Source organism: Aedes aegypti, chromosome 2, assembly GCF_002204515.2.
Source record: "Aedes aegypti strain LVP_AGWG chromosome 2, AaegL5.0 Primary Assembly, whole genome shotgun sequence".
Taxonomy (NCBI): Eukaryota; Metazoa; Arthropoda; class Insecta; order Diptera; family Culicidae; genus Aedes; species Aedes aegypti.
In genome coordinates, this window is record NC_035108.1 from 102,786,740 (window position 1) to 102,801,498 (window position 14,759).

Here is a 14,759-nt window from a genome sequence, read left to right on the forward strand (position 1 = left end):
CTATTTATCATAAATGTCTAACACGAGCCCATAAAATCAATATTTTTCGAATTATGAATTTAGTGGCTTAAGTGTCCGGTACTGGGGGATCTCCCCCTAGTAATTTTTACTGTCGAAATGGTTAAATTGAATGCACAAAATATTTGAAATAAATGCAAATTTAGTCTGCACAAATCAAGTGGCGCTGTGTATTTAATTAAACCCTCTAATATAGTAATTTCAACCGCAACGCTGTTCTCAGTACATCTTTCAATAATTATCACACTGATTATCCCAGGTTTTGCTCCATCAATTCTTCCAAGGATTCTCATAAATTTTCACTAAGGATTGCTCATTAATTTCTCCATAGAAAATGATCGCATTCAAAGAATTCTGGAATTATTTTTGAAGTAATTTCTAATTGGATTCTTGAATTTGAAAATTTATGTAGTGTTTAAAACCACAAAATTCTACAGCAATTATTCTTGTAGCTCAACACAGTTCCACTCGAGATTTTTCTCTAGCGAATTTTGGTTGGGTAGTTTTCCAATTATTTCATTATTAGTCCCTCTGAAGACTCATCTAAAACTTTCTCAAAAGTCCAGAAGAGATCCGAAGATCTTTGAATAATCATATCATGTATTTTATCAGTGATATATTTACGATTTCCTTTAGAAATTATTATTTATTTTATTTATTTGGTTGTACCATGACCCCACAGTTATGGATCAAATAGTGTGGAGTCCAACCTATAAAATTCAATAAAACGACATGGAAAACGTAAAATTGTAATTTAAAAGCACGAATCGAATCGTTTCAAATTGGAACTTCGGTTAGTGAACTGTTTTGAGTGTAATATTTACATAGGATTGCATAAAAATTAAAAATTGTATCCTTTCCTGAAAACCATATTATGGATCAATTTTCATATTATGGATCAAATTGTGACATATTACGGATCAGTGCGCAAAATCAAGAGATTTTCAACTCAATGCATCTGTATTGCATGGTATGGCGAATGTTAACAATGTGTCATATTAGAGTGGTTCAAAAAATCGTTTTTGCTCCACACCGCTCATTCGATTCTAGATCAAATTTTGAGTGCCCTCCCAAAATTTGAGCTCATTTGGATGAAAACTGAGACTGCACAAGCCCTTTAAAGTTTATATGGGAATTACTATGAGAAAAGCAACCAATTCATTCAATAGGTCATACTTTTTGCCCATGTGCTCTTGGGGATTAGAACTACGTTGATACTGTGAGATACAACAATCAGCTGCAACTTTGCCGAAGACTGTTTTCAAATCGGACGCCTCAGTAATTAGTTATTGATTTATATCCAGTCACAAATTCTTCAGTAGTGCTCATTTAACTTCTGAACAGGCAACATTGCTGCACCTGGCGCGAAAGATAACACGCACAAATCATGGCTACTATGTTTTACTGCATATATCCAGTGATGCCTGCAGAACAGCCCAATAATTCTAGCCAAAGTTTTACAACTCAATCAAAAATCAATAACTAATTACTGGGGCGTCCGATTTAAAAACGGTCTTCGGAAAAGTTGCAGCTGATTGTTGTATCTCACAGTATCAACGTAGTTCTAATCCCCAAGAGCACATGGGCAAAAAGTATGACCGATTGAATGAATTGGTTGCTTTTCTCATAGTAATTCCCATATAAACTTTAAAGGGCTTGTGCAGTCTCAGTTTTCATCCAAATGAGCTCAAATTTTGGGAGGGCACTCAGAATTTGATCTAGAATCGAATGAGCGGTGTGGAGCAAAAAACGATTTTTTGAACCACTCTAGTGTCATATATTACTGTCAAAAATAGTAGTGTTAGAGCTGGAAACAAGGGTAAAATGCCCTTTTTATTGTGATACTGCATTGTAGTAACTGAGACATGAACTGTTGGCGCCCCACACCAAGTTTTCCACCCATTTTTGTCTGCTAAAAATGAAATTTACAAACCTTGATGTTTTACTAGTTTAATCCTTAGTGCTATTATCTGAAAATGTCGAATTCAGTGCATAAAACAGCAGAAATCTACATTCTTTGCAAGTGATCCATAACCGTGGTAAACAATCATTTCCTGGTCCATATTATGGATCACTAGTTAGAAGTGCTAATATTCGGTATTTAGAATAAAAATTCAAGTAAAATGTTTTCCAAAGATTAATTCATACTAAATCGAAGTGAACGAGCATAAAACATGCTATAACATTTGAATTTTACCACCTCTGGGAGCTTATGAATGCTGACGGCACTTCTTACAGGAAACGACCATATAATGATAGCTGTGTGCTACCAACTAAACATTTGTCAAATACACCGTTATTAAGCGGTTGAATGTTGTGCTTAACATTACAAATGGTAGAAGACAAATAGTATAACATGGGAAAATATGTTTTACGTCAACGTTTATGTTTTGAGCGAGTTATCCGATGTTGAACGCCAAAGTGATCCGTCACTGTGGGTGATCCGTAACTGTGTGGGCATGGTACATAAATTAGCTTGATAAAACCTCACCAACAATATTTCACCAATTCACTCGGTTGATGGCCGCTTCTCTCAATCCTCGACTTCCAGGTCTTGGTGCACCTGGTCAATCTAGCTAACTCGCTGCGCCCTACGCCTTCTTGTTCCGAACAGATTCGTAGCGATCACCGTCTTTACAGGGCTGTTGTCCGGCATTCTTGCAACTTGCCCTGCCCAGCGTATCCTTCCAGCTTTAGCTACTTTCAGGATACTGGGTTCGCCGTAGAGTTGAGCGAGCTTGTGGCTAATCTCTTGCCGCCACACGCCGCCGAAGATCGTCCTTAGCACTCGGCGTTCGAAAACCCCAAGAGCTTGCAAGTCCTCCTCGAGCATAGTCCACGCCTCATGCCCATAGAGGACTGAGCGTTTTGTACATCGTGCATTTGGTGCGGGGGTGAATCTTTTTTGACCGCAGTTTCTTCTGGAGCCCATAGTAAGCACGACTTCCGCTGATGATGCGCCTTCGTATTTCCCGACTAACATTGTTGTCAGCCGTCAACAAGGATCCGAGGTAAACGAACTCGTCCACCACCTCGAAGGTATCCCCGTAGAGTGGTCCAAAAAATTGTTTTTGCTCCACACCGCTCATTCAATTCTAGATCAAATTCTGAGTGTCCTCCCAAAATTTGAGCTCATTTGGATTAAAACTGAGACTGCACAAGCCCTTTAAAGTTTATATGGAAATTACTATGAGAAAAGTACCCAATTCATTCAATGGGTCATAGTATTTGCCCATGTGCTCTTGGAGATTAGAACTACGTTGATACTGCGAGATACATTCATCAGCTACAACTTTGCCGAAGACCGTTTTCAAATCGGACGCCTCAGTAATTAGTTATTGATTTATATCCAGTCACAAATTCTTCAGCAGTGCTCATTTAACTTCTGAACAGGCAACATTGCTACACCTGGCGCGAAAGATAGCACGCACAAATCATGGCTACTATGTTTTACTGCATATATTCAGTGATGCTTGCAGAACAGCCCAATAATTATAGCCAAAGTTTTACAACTCATTCAAAAATCAATAACTAAATACTGGGGCGTCCGATGTAAAAACGGTCTTCGGCAAAGTTGTAGCTGATGAATGTATCTCACAGTATCAACGTAGTTCTAATCTCCAAGAGCACATGGGCAAATACTATGACCGATTGAATGAATTGGTTCCTTTTCCCATAGTAATTCCCATATAAACTTCAAAGGGCTTGTGCAGTCTCAGTTTTCATCCAAATGAGCTCAAATTTTGAGAGGACACTCAGAATTTGATCTAGAATCGAATTAGCGGTGTGGAGCAAAAACGATTTTTTGAACCACTCTAGTATCCCCGTCTATCGTAACACTGCTTCCTAGGCGGGCCCTGTCGCGCTCAGTTCCGCCAACCAGCATGTACTTTGTTTTCAACGCATTCACCATTAGCCCGACTCTTGTTGCTTCGCGTTTCAGGCGGGTGAACAAATCTGCCACCGTTTCAAATTTTCTCCCAATAATATCCATGTCGTCCGCGAAGCAAACAAATTGTCCGGATCTCGTGAAAATCGTGCCTCGACTGTTAAGTCCGGCTCTCCGCATGACACCTTCAAGCGCAATATTGAACAACAGGCAGGAAGTCCGTCGCCCTGTCGTAGTCCCTGCCGAGACTCGAACGAACTGGAGTGTTCGCCCGAGATCTTCACGCAGTTTTGCACACCGTCCATCGTTGCTCTGATCAATCTTGTGAGCTCCCCGGGAAAGCTGTTCTCGTCCATGATTTTCCATAGCTCTATGCGGTCGATTCTGTCGTATGCCGCCTTGAAATCGATGAACAAATGGTGCGTAGGGACCTGGCACTCACGGCATTTCTGGAGGATTTGTCGCACGGAAAAGATCTGGTCCGTTGTCGAGCGGCCGTCGATGAAACCTGCTTGATAACTTCCCACGAACTCGTTTGCTATAGGTGATAGACGACGGAAGAGAATCTGGGATAGCACTTTGTAGGCGGCGTTTAGGGTAGTAATTGCACGATAATTTTCACACTCCAGTTTGTCGCCCTTTTTGTAGATAGGGCATATAACGCCTTGCTTCAACTCCTCCGGTAGTTGTTCCGTTTCCCAGATTCTGACTATCAGCCGATGCAGACAGGCGGCCAACCTGTCCGGGCCCATCTTAATGAGTTCGGCTCCGATACCATCCTTGCCAGCGGCCTTGTTGTTCTTGAGCTGTTGAATGGCATCCTTAACATCCCCCATCGTGGGAGCTGGTTGGTTTCCGCTGTTCGCTGTGCTGACGTAGCCATCGCCTTCGCTGTCCTGACCTTCTGTGCCTGTGTTCCCTGCGCCATTCAGGTGTTCATCGTATTATCGGATTCAGGGACCTCAAATTAGTTATGTAGAGATGTTCTCAAAACTAACACTTGTTACATTGACAAGCGATCAATTTTACCCCGAAATGGGATCTTTCAAATTATTATTTTAGACATGATTTTTAGCGCTAAAATCACATTTTTTAGAAAATTTCGGTACATGAGCCAATGAAGTTTACCGTCGTACATGTTTTACTGCAGTAAGTCGTTTAACTTTGACAACATTATAGAAAACACACTTGAAAAACCGTGGAAAATAATCAATTTCACCCGAAATTACGGTACCGATGGCGAGCTGTAGCGCCGAGCAGCGCATGAGACAAGTCTCCCCTAGAGTACATCACCTAGCACGCGCTTTTAGGATTTTCGAGAGCTTTCGTCTAGCGCAGCACACTAAGATTCCGATGAGCTGAGAGACGGTTTGGTTGGAGCCTCGCCAGTACATTTATGTGCTCCTGAGAAATATGTAGCTCTAGTTTGCATTGAATTCCTTATTTTTCTTAAAGACTCTAACTTTGGCATACTGTATCAACAAAACTACGAAAAATCTTGCTCCGTTATTTAACGAATATCTTAAATAGTGCAGTACCTTAATGTTTACCACACAGTATACAGAAATAAAAAAATAGTCAATATCAATGCAACGCACAAAACAGTACTTCGCATCTTGACTAACGTTTAATAAGGTGCTTGAGATATTGTTAACGGTTTCTAGTATATTTTAAGCAGAATCCTGTGAACAATCGTTGATGTCCTGTAGAGATCTTTGGCCCATTTTTTCGATTTCCTCTGCTTCTCTGATTCTTGGCGGCAAGATATTGAGCAACTGAAGGACTAATGGAACATCATCATTGAGATCGATGAAAAAACCTATGTAGAAATGTAGAAGGGTACTTCCGGGGATTCCGAAATAGGTTCATGGTTAAATGCTTGATAAGTTTTAATTAGGATTCACACCAAATTCTTCATGAGATCTTTTTTAGAAATCCTAACGGGATTCGAGGCGATCTGTTTCTGTTCGGGATGAACCACTGCAACCAGTTTTCTTTGATCTTTTGTGGTATGCCCGTGCCTTTTGTTTAATGCATGTCGTTCTACTCCACTACTATTGAGAAATAATGAAGTAGTCGTTTTTTATACAATTATCATTCTTTACCATTTTGCATAGAGCCGAAAAATTAGAAAAAGATAGCGCTATTTACACCTTTTGGAGAAAACAGTTTGTCACCATTAAACTCACAAAAGCGCACCCCTCAATCAGGTTCGGTCACTAAGCTGGTTGAATGATACTGATTTTGACCATGCATCGGTACTCTAGCGTATCAAATAATTGCTTCTAACTTATAAGTTTCAAAATCGATTTTTGTAACTGTGAACAGGTTTCAACTGTTTGAGTCATTTTTCCACTTTGACCTCCTCATCATCTAGGACAAATAGGTGGGTCTAAGTGGCTTGTTACTCTCTTATACTCCTCCGACCGTAACTTATAAGTATTAACCGTAACTTATAAGTATTAACAGCTACAACAAGAGTACAATATGTTAGATCTTACCTCGTAACGCACCTAGAAAAAGATCACCACCCGCGTTACGGGTAATTCGAGGCGATAATTGACCAGTAACTTCAAATAGCTTTGGATAATCATTGGAAAGATAATTAGTCGATTGCTAATCTGCCCATACTCGCATAACAGTCCCATTTGATTTTTCGCCACTTTTGAGTTAGCTTCATGAATAGTATTAATTTTTAGTGTACTTTCTAAAATAAAACTCCAAATTGTATCTTTGTATGGACAAAATGTGAAAAAAATACCAAACCATGTGCGTCCCATATTGAAAGTACCCGCAAAACAGTCCCATTTGATTTTATGAAGAAATTCGGCTAAACCTATTCCTGTGATGATTTCTGAAAGCTTGCATTGCAAATTATTTCCTTATAGAAACAATTGAACAAATACAACTCAACTATAATTAAGAAAAACTCTTATTTTTTTAAAAAAAGGTTTTACCATAACAACTTCTTCTGTTCTTCGATTAATACTAACACCACATCAGGCTAGCTGCCTGTAAACTAAAATAAATCAAAATAGTTTTCCTTAGGCTATTCTACTGCTCCATTCACACTCTTCCTGCGGCCAATCATGATCACAATCTCCGGCAGGCTAAAGTCTAACAGCGAGAAGTGAGAAGCTTGTTTGGCCGCCACAAGATTACGCACATCGTCGTTAGCATCGTCGCCAGTGTTAACATGGTCAAACTAAGTGTTTGCAGCACCAAATGCCGATAAATAGGAAAGCTACTGACACCCATCAGGATTATCTATATCTTGAGAACCATCAAGTTGACTAAAACATGTTCTATTCACCTCTCTTTAATAGTTTTCAAATCCTTCACGTGTCATGTGCTGTGATTTCAGCAAGCCTTCCATATGGCCGACCGCAACGGTTAATTTGAATTCAGGAAATCTTCACCATTTTCTCAATTAAATATCACCACTGTACAGCTTAAGAACTTCAAGGGGCATTATTACTACAGTCGACTCTCCACATCTCGATGTTCTACATCTCGATATCTCTCCCTATGTCGATGATTTCATAAGTCCCTTCAGTCTGCATACATTTTCACTCTCCATATCTCGATATCCTCCTTATCTCGATATCTCCATATCTCGATGTGTTTCTGTTGATTTTTCGTTCTCAATTTTCTCTCCGTATGTCGATATGACCGATATCGAAGGTTACTTGACCAAAGTTTTGGGATTCAAAACAAATTAGGAGCGCAAAATGACGTCTGTTTGTGTAATACTTTCTTGGCAACGTAGTGTTTTTCAATCTAGTATTCATCAAAAATTTGTTCTTTGTCTCGATCTCTCCCTATCTCGATGGTCCCTTCAGTATCGAGATGTGGAGAGGCGACTGTATTGAAAGATAGTTGATAACTGAAAGCTGCAAAAAAAGTACATTGCAATCGATCGTAAACTCGAACAACAATGTGTCAAGGTGCACGATAACAAAGTAAGCGAATCCCCAGTAATGAGACTGGTATGCGGGTATTCAAACGTTTAGCAAGATAAATACTCGGATAACGAGTCCCATCTGTAATAACCCTAATTTGGATAGGATAAAACAACCAGTTTTACTAAATTTGAATTATTTACGGTTTTTGCACATTGCAATGATAGTATATTGAGCAATGCCACCGGCATTTACTACTTCCAGCAGCAGAAGAAAGAAAAAGCAGGGTTTTATGTTTAAAAGCGTTTTTCTCGACATCGTAATTTTCCTAATGGGACTGTATTGCGACTATGGGCAGTAATATTCTTAGTGGACTTTTTGTTGAAGTTTTGAAATAGACGTGGCCAAGGTCATAATTGACTTTATGCACCCAATATTGCTAGTATAGATCTGAGAGAGACTTGCGAAGACGAAAAATATCAACGTCATATGCATCCCAGATTCCCCTGTCACGAAACGTCAAATGCAGCCCGCCGTTTTTATGGCTGAAAAAGTGAAAAGTATTGTATTCAAAATAAACTTTTATTACCTCAGTCGGCGGAACAGTTTTTTCCAAAGTTATCTATACAACTAAACACAAGATTAGTTATTTCTAATGTCTGCTACGATTGCTGGCATGACATTTCACTCAAAAGGCTATTTATGATTCTGTGTGATGCAAACGCAATCATTTTTTGCTAAGAGGTTCATGTGAGGGTTTGAACGGCTTGCGCATGATTGATATCAGTGATGAGAAAAGTACTGGAGCAAACATTTACCGCCTCTACATTTACATCTTTCTACACGACCATCAAAATCCAAAGCAAACCATGACCGTTCAAAACCAAAAAAATGTCACGGCTCTTCAAAACTGTAATCTTCTTCTTCCTAACGTTTTTTCAACCCCGAATGCGAAATGACTCGAGCACAGTGGTGACACGATTTTTGCGGTTTTCGGGGTTTTGCATTTTTGCTCGATAAAGGTAGCATGAAATTGAACTTGTTTATATGTATCGCAACGGAATGATTGTGCTTTTTCTGTTAGAGCTAATAGATTTCAATTAGTTGAAAACACTAGTGAAATATTAGCGATTGAATGATTTAACACTTTTTTCAATCATTCACCTTGGAATGGCTGCCCGAAAACGGTCATAGTAGAGAGACAAAAACAGTCAAGCAATGTGTGAACCGTTGGCAGCGCAACGCCTGATGGTATTGATGCTGCTGCTGCTTTGTGTTTTGGTTGAATGGCAATTCTGCCATTGAACTGTGGTGAATTGTGGTCACAGTTCCCAAGACTGATTGATATAAACACCAAGTGGAATAAGAAACAACTCAGCAATCACAAAAAAAGAAGTCTCGTCTCAGGTATAGATGTGTTTAGTCTAATTAAAATAAATATAAATTTTAGGCTGACAAAATCGGGAAAAAAGGATGCTTAAATAGGGGGTAGACAAAATCAGAAAGGGTACTAAAGTCGGAGGTAGATAAAATCGGGTCATTACTGTATTTATGATTCTAATTTCCAGCAAATGTCTAGTCATTTCCAACGAGTTTCTTGTGTAACCGTTCGTAAAACTTTACTAGAGATTATTAGCAAACTCGGTGGCTTAAGCGCCACTCTCAATGAGAGACAACCAGTCGTGTTCAGATTTGCCCGACGTTTAGAGACTTTTTCTCTCTGGGAGAGTTTTGAACGGTTCTTGGTAAACAACACTAGAAATATCAACGCAAGAATGACTTTTACTCCTCCACAGCCTTAAAGTTTTAGGGAATTCATAAGAGGATGCTTACTCAAATGAGCTAATAAACGGAACGAAACGTAATGTAAGTTAGCGAGTAGTTTTATTTAAGCATAGTTAAACGTAACGGAAAAAGTAACTAATCTTTCTTCAAAACTTTTATTTTAGGAATCGAATTCACCATTCATTCGGGTTGGACAAAGGAAAACCGTACGGAATGGGAAAAGAGCAAACATGGCCATGTAAAATAAGCTCTTGACGTACCTGCGCAGGATTTTGGCGTTGACTCGATGAAGGCTCGTTGACGGGAACCGAAATGTCGACTCCGCAGACTCGATGGGATGGCGACGATCGACCTCAGCGATGGCGGTAACGAGATGGCGACCACCGGCTTGTCCGTGCTGCAAATTGGCGGGCAGCGATGAATTGACCCGCGTGCAAAATGGCCGAAGTATCGTTGCGGAGGGAGTGGCGGCTGGAACGGAAGCTTCCGATTTCGGAAAACGAGAGTAGAACGGCGATCTCGCCAAGTAATACCCGGGACGATCCGCTCCTGCCAATAGGAATAAACGTACCCAGCGACCCGGCTTCGCGTACCTGTCCGCTAATCCGAGCGGGGAGTAATGCAGCCCTATCTTTAGGTTAGGATCGAGGTTCGCGGCGTGCAATTGACGTCACGCTTCGTCGAACCAAACTCTCAATGAAATGGTCCACAAAGTGTAGCGTGATTGGGACCTTTACCCTCGGTAATTGACGTCCGAAGGAAGAAATTCGCTACTGAAGAACTTGAGCGACTTCACTCGCGCCTCCGTTTAGCTACCTGTTAAAAGGCGGGCCTTTGCACTGCACACGGGTCTGAACGATGAACAGACTTCCGGAATTCTCGACGAATGGACTACCAAAAATCACGATTCGGCGGTGACGGATGCCGAATGCCGACATAAAATCCAGCCGTACGGAAAAAGCGCAGAGCGCTGCATGTCCAACGCGAAATCACATTAGTTTTAAGTCTTCATGCAGTTAATTAAATATAATTACCTTTTTCCGTGTAGATAAATTGAATAAAACTTTTTGCGCAGAAACGCGAATAATTTATGGACCTCGGTCCTCTAGAGATGGAAGAAACACACAAAACGTTTAACTTAACTTATCACCAAAAACTCACTCACTAACTTTTACCTTTTAATCTCAAACTAACTTCACACCGAAATTCAACTTAAACTTTAAATTCGATTTAACTAAACGTATCAGAATACTCGACTCGCGCACTTCTGCTTTCCAGCCAACTTCGTAGCGAAATGATCGAGTCGAAGAAATTCTTGCGCCAAGAAACTGCCTATTCTCACCGTCCCACTATTCAAACAAAAAGCAACTATTATAGAAAATCGCGCCAACTGCTTTTGCATGGCGACAAATCTGAATTACGCCTGTAGTCCGCCAAAATGTGTACATGGCGCTTTGCGAAGCTTTCATAATTCGTTATGGCAAACGCAATCCACATACGCTTACGCTACATGGATCGCTGCATTTTACGAACGCAAACAAAATATTTTTATTCAACGCTATAAAAACTAAAATCTTTTTTTGTTTTATTTTTGTTTGTTTATTATTAATGTTTTTAAACTACAAAAAAAACGTAAAACGTTACACTTGTGAGATCTTTAATGGATTTCTGGCGAGATCATTGATGATTGAATAAGTGTAGAGGACGCTTAGATATTTGTGAACTACATTTTGTTTAGTTATTGACTAACATATTGTCAGGTCCGTCCCACTCGGGCTCAGATTGGGTACCACTTCTAGTACTGCATTGGTCCCTCGATAGTGCAAAAGGTACCCAAGTTTGGCAGATCGCAGTACACTTTTCACGGCATTCTAGATTACCTTATGAGCCATAAAATTTTGAGCAACTGCAAAGGACATGGAGGTCTTTAATGTGTCTTTGATATTGTCAAAATCTAATAAATTTATTGAAAAGCTTCCCATTCCTATCATGTCAAATTATTTCAGTAAGCTTCACACTTAGATTAAATTACTGGTGTTGGTGAAATTTTACTGGGCTTTGGAACTACCGAAAAAGTCAGTAAAATAAAAACTGTCGCCACGCGTAATTGAAAAGCAAATTTCACCATGTTTTATTTTTTATCGATATATGATATGAAAAGAAAGCTCTCTGCAAAATTTCAGTAAAAGATCTCTGTTTTTCGATTTCTGACATTTTTTTTTTTAGTTTACTGACTTTTTCGATTGTTCAAAAACCCAGTTATTTTTACCGAACAGATTGAGTGTGTTAATAGGAGAATAATTAAACGTGAACTATATAACAATATAACACTGAACACATTGTGTTGGTTTTCTCATTTTGTTTTTAGTGTTTTAGTGAAAAAAACGGAAAAATGGAAGTTTTGCACATATTTTGGTCATAATTTATAAACTGTTTATATTTTAACATGAATGTCTTCCACAAAAATATGCTTTTCATCAACACAAGCGAATTTGTTGAACATTTTGATAGCAAAATGATCCTTCTTCTTGTTTTGGTCATATTAACACTTCAGTGTTCCTGCTTGCATTAAGAAATTCTCAATAGTTCATGAGACATAGCCGTACTAAGGAAAAATCTAGCTCAACAATTGAAAAGGGAGTAAATCAGAATTTCGAATCAATCTCCTAAAAACCTAGTATGGGTGTGTACTTTCAAGAACTGCAGTCAGGATTTTGTTTACATTTTGTGATTTGCACTGTGTTATTGAATTTGGATTCCAAGCTGTTTCACCTTAATTATACGACAAATGTATCCTTACCTCGTGCATCGCGCTGTTCGTTCTCTTCCACCATTCGGTCGATTTCGATTCTAAGTTGACCAACCTTGATGTAAAAGGATAGTAAAAAACAAGAACAAGTCCAAGGTTACTCCAAATTTCTCAAAGGGAAGCGAAATGCCATTCATTCATTCATACCTGCTCGTTGCGAAAGCGTAGCACCACCTGCGCCAACCGGAACAACTTTTTACAGCTCTTGCTGTCCAACTTCTGGTCGGTTGGAACGGCAGCCAAATGGACGGCCACTTCATCCTTGCGCTCGTCGGCCAGATTGTGCGGCGACACGGACAGCATGTAGCGCCAATCCATGACGATTCTTCCTAATTAATTGATATCCAGATTAAAATTTTGAAAGCTAACAGAAATTAAAACGAGAAGCCTGACTCGAAACAAGGATCACTTTTTGTCAAGGTTTATTTGTTGTTGTTTGATGGTCGCTAGGAAGTTTACCGTTGCTAAGGTAGTAAGTGCATTTGCGTTTTTGCTGCACGCGCGTCGCCCTTTCCACGTGACTGTGGTTTGGCGCCAATGCTCTCGTTGCTAAGGGGAGTACCTCGCGTATGTCTGCGCGCGAAGTGCGAATGAAACGTTTTTCGAGGGGTTCTCCGTTGGAGTTTCGAACATGGCCTGTAGAAGTATGCCCAAAGACAAATTAAAGACCCCCATGTCCCTTGCAGTTGCCCAAAACTTTATGGCTCATAAGGTAATCTAGAATGCCGTTCAAAGAGTACTGCGATCTGTCAAACTTGGGTACCTTTTGCACTACCGAGGGACCAAATGCAGTACTAGAAGTGGTAGCCAATCTGAGCCCGAGTGGGACGGACCTGGTATGCCTGTACATAGGCATAGGCATCGACTCTTCCAATAATTTCTCCAGAATTCCACAAGGGATTATTAGAAAATCTTCCATGAATTCTTCAATGATTTCAACCAGGGCTTTTTCTTTGAGTTTCCCCAGGAATTTCCTTCAGAGATTTATCTAGGGATCCTGCATTTTTTATCCAGTGATTTCTTCAACAATTTATCTAGAAATTACTTCTGTAGCACTTCCAAAATTTAATATGTCTAGAATAATATACAGGTCGAACTCGATTATCCGAAGACTCGATTATCCGGAGTATGCTTTTTGATATTCTTAGTTTTCAGTTTTTATGCATAAATTTGAAATAAATTAGTATTGCAATGTACAATATGAATGGTTTAGCAGTTTTGGACGTAGGGAAGAACATAAGGGTTTAAAAAGGGGGATTTTTGTGCATCCTGGTAAAACAAAATCTCAATACCCCTAATGTTCCTAGAAATAATTTCTGACTACGTGATTCGATTATCCGTAGGATTTGATTATCCGGAGTGAAAAAAATGAATACTCCAGATAATCGAGTCCGACCTGTATCATGTAAAGTATCCATGGATTCATAATACATTTATTTAAAGTTCTGATATCACAATAATTATTCCTTAAATCCTCGGATTTTTCTACATAAATTTTCAAAAGGAACCTGCAGACAATTTTTCAGGAATTCCTTTACAGAATTCTGTAGGAACTTTTCATGGGTTGCGTTGAGTTATTTTTTCAATATTTTTTATATAATTTTAATGGAGAATCATCCATGACTTCCTCAAAGGAAGGAAAGTTCCTCTATTCTGCTAGAGTTTGTCATGTAATGCATCAAAAGTGTCAATTTGTGATTACTTTGGGATTTCTTTTGAAAAAACCTTTAAGCTGTATCGCGGACCTCCAACACGTTGAAGAATTTCCTAAAAGAATTTCTGGATAAATTCTTTGTGGAGTTATTTGGGAAATTCTTGGAAGTTGGTTGGTTGGTTTGACTTTATTAACGAGATTTTTAGCCCTGGGCTAGTTCATCTCGGGACCAACGGCTTTACTTCCCTTCCGAAGGAAGTCGTCACTATAACTTTTTACGTCATAAGTGACTATGTCGGGGATGGGATTCGATCCCAGGTCCTCGGCGTGAGAGGCGAGTGTTCTAACCACTACACCAGGTCCGTCCCCAAATTCTTGGAAGTGTGCTTGGATAAATTTCAGTCTAAAATCTATTAAAAAAAACTAAACTTGTTCAAAAATTCCTAACAAATCGCAGGAGTGATTTCTGAAAATATCTTTCGATAAATTCCTAGCTGAATACTTGAAGATTTCCAAAACAGAAATGTTTGGAGAAATTCTAGGATGCATTTCAGGAGAGCTGAGACTTTGAGATATTTCTTGATATTTAGAGGAATTCCTGAACGAATCTCTGACATGTTGTTCTTGGGAAAGCTTATGCAGAACTCTTCGCCTTAATACCTAAAGGAAATATTGAGCAATTGAGGTAATAAACTACAGAGG

General features: G+C 39.4%; 1 protein-coding gene across 1 annotated transcript in view; it reads right to left on the reverse strand.

Moving 5' to 3' along the window:
- Positions 1–12,845, reverse strand: part of LOC5567088 (centrosomal protein of 290 kDa) — a 50,110-nt gene extending 37,265 nt beyond the window's left edge. The window contains 2 exon segments of the mRNA XM_021841770.1: positions 12,395–12,458; positions 12,551–12,845. Of these exon segments, the coding sequence (XP_021697462.1) occupies positions 12,395–12,458; positions 12,551–12,721 (235 nt within the window). The 5' untranslated portion in view covers positions 12,722–12,845.
- Between the last annotated feature and the right edge of the window lie 1,914 nt (positions 12,846–14,759).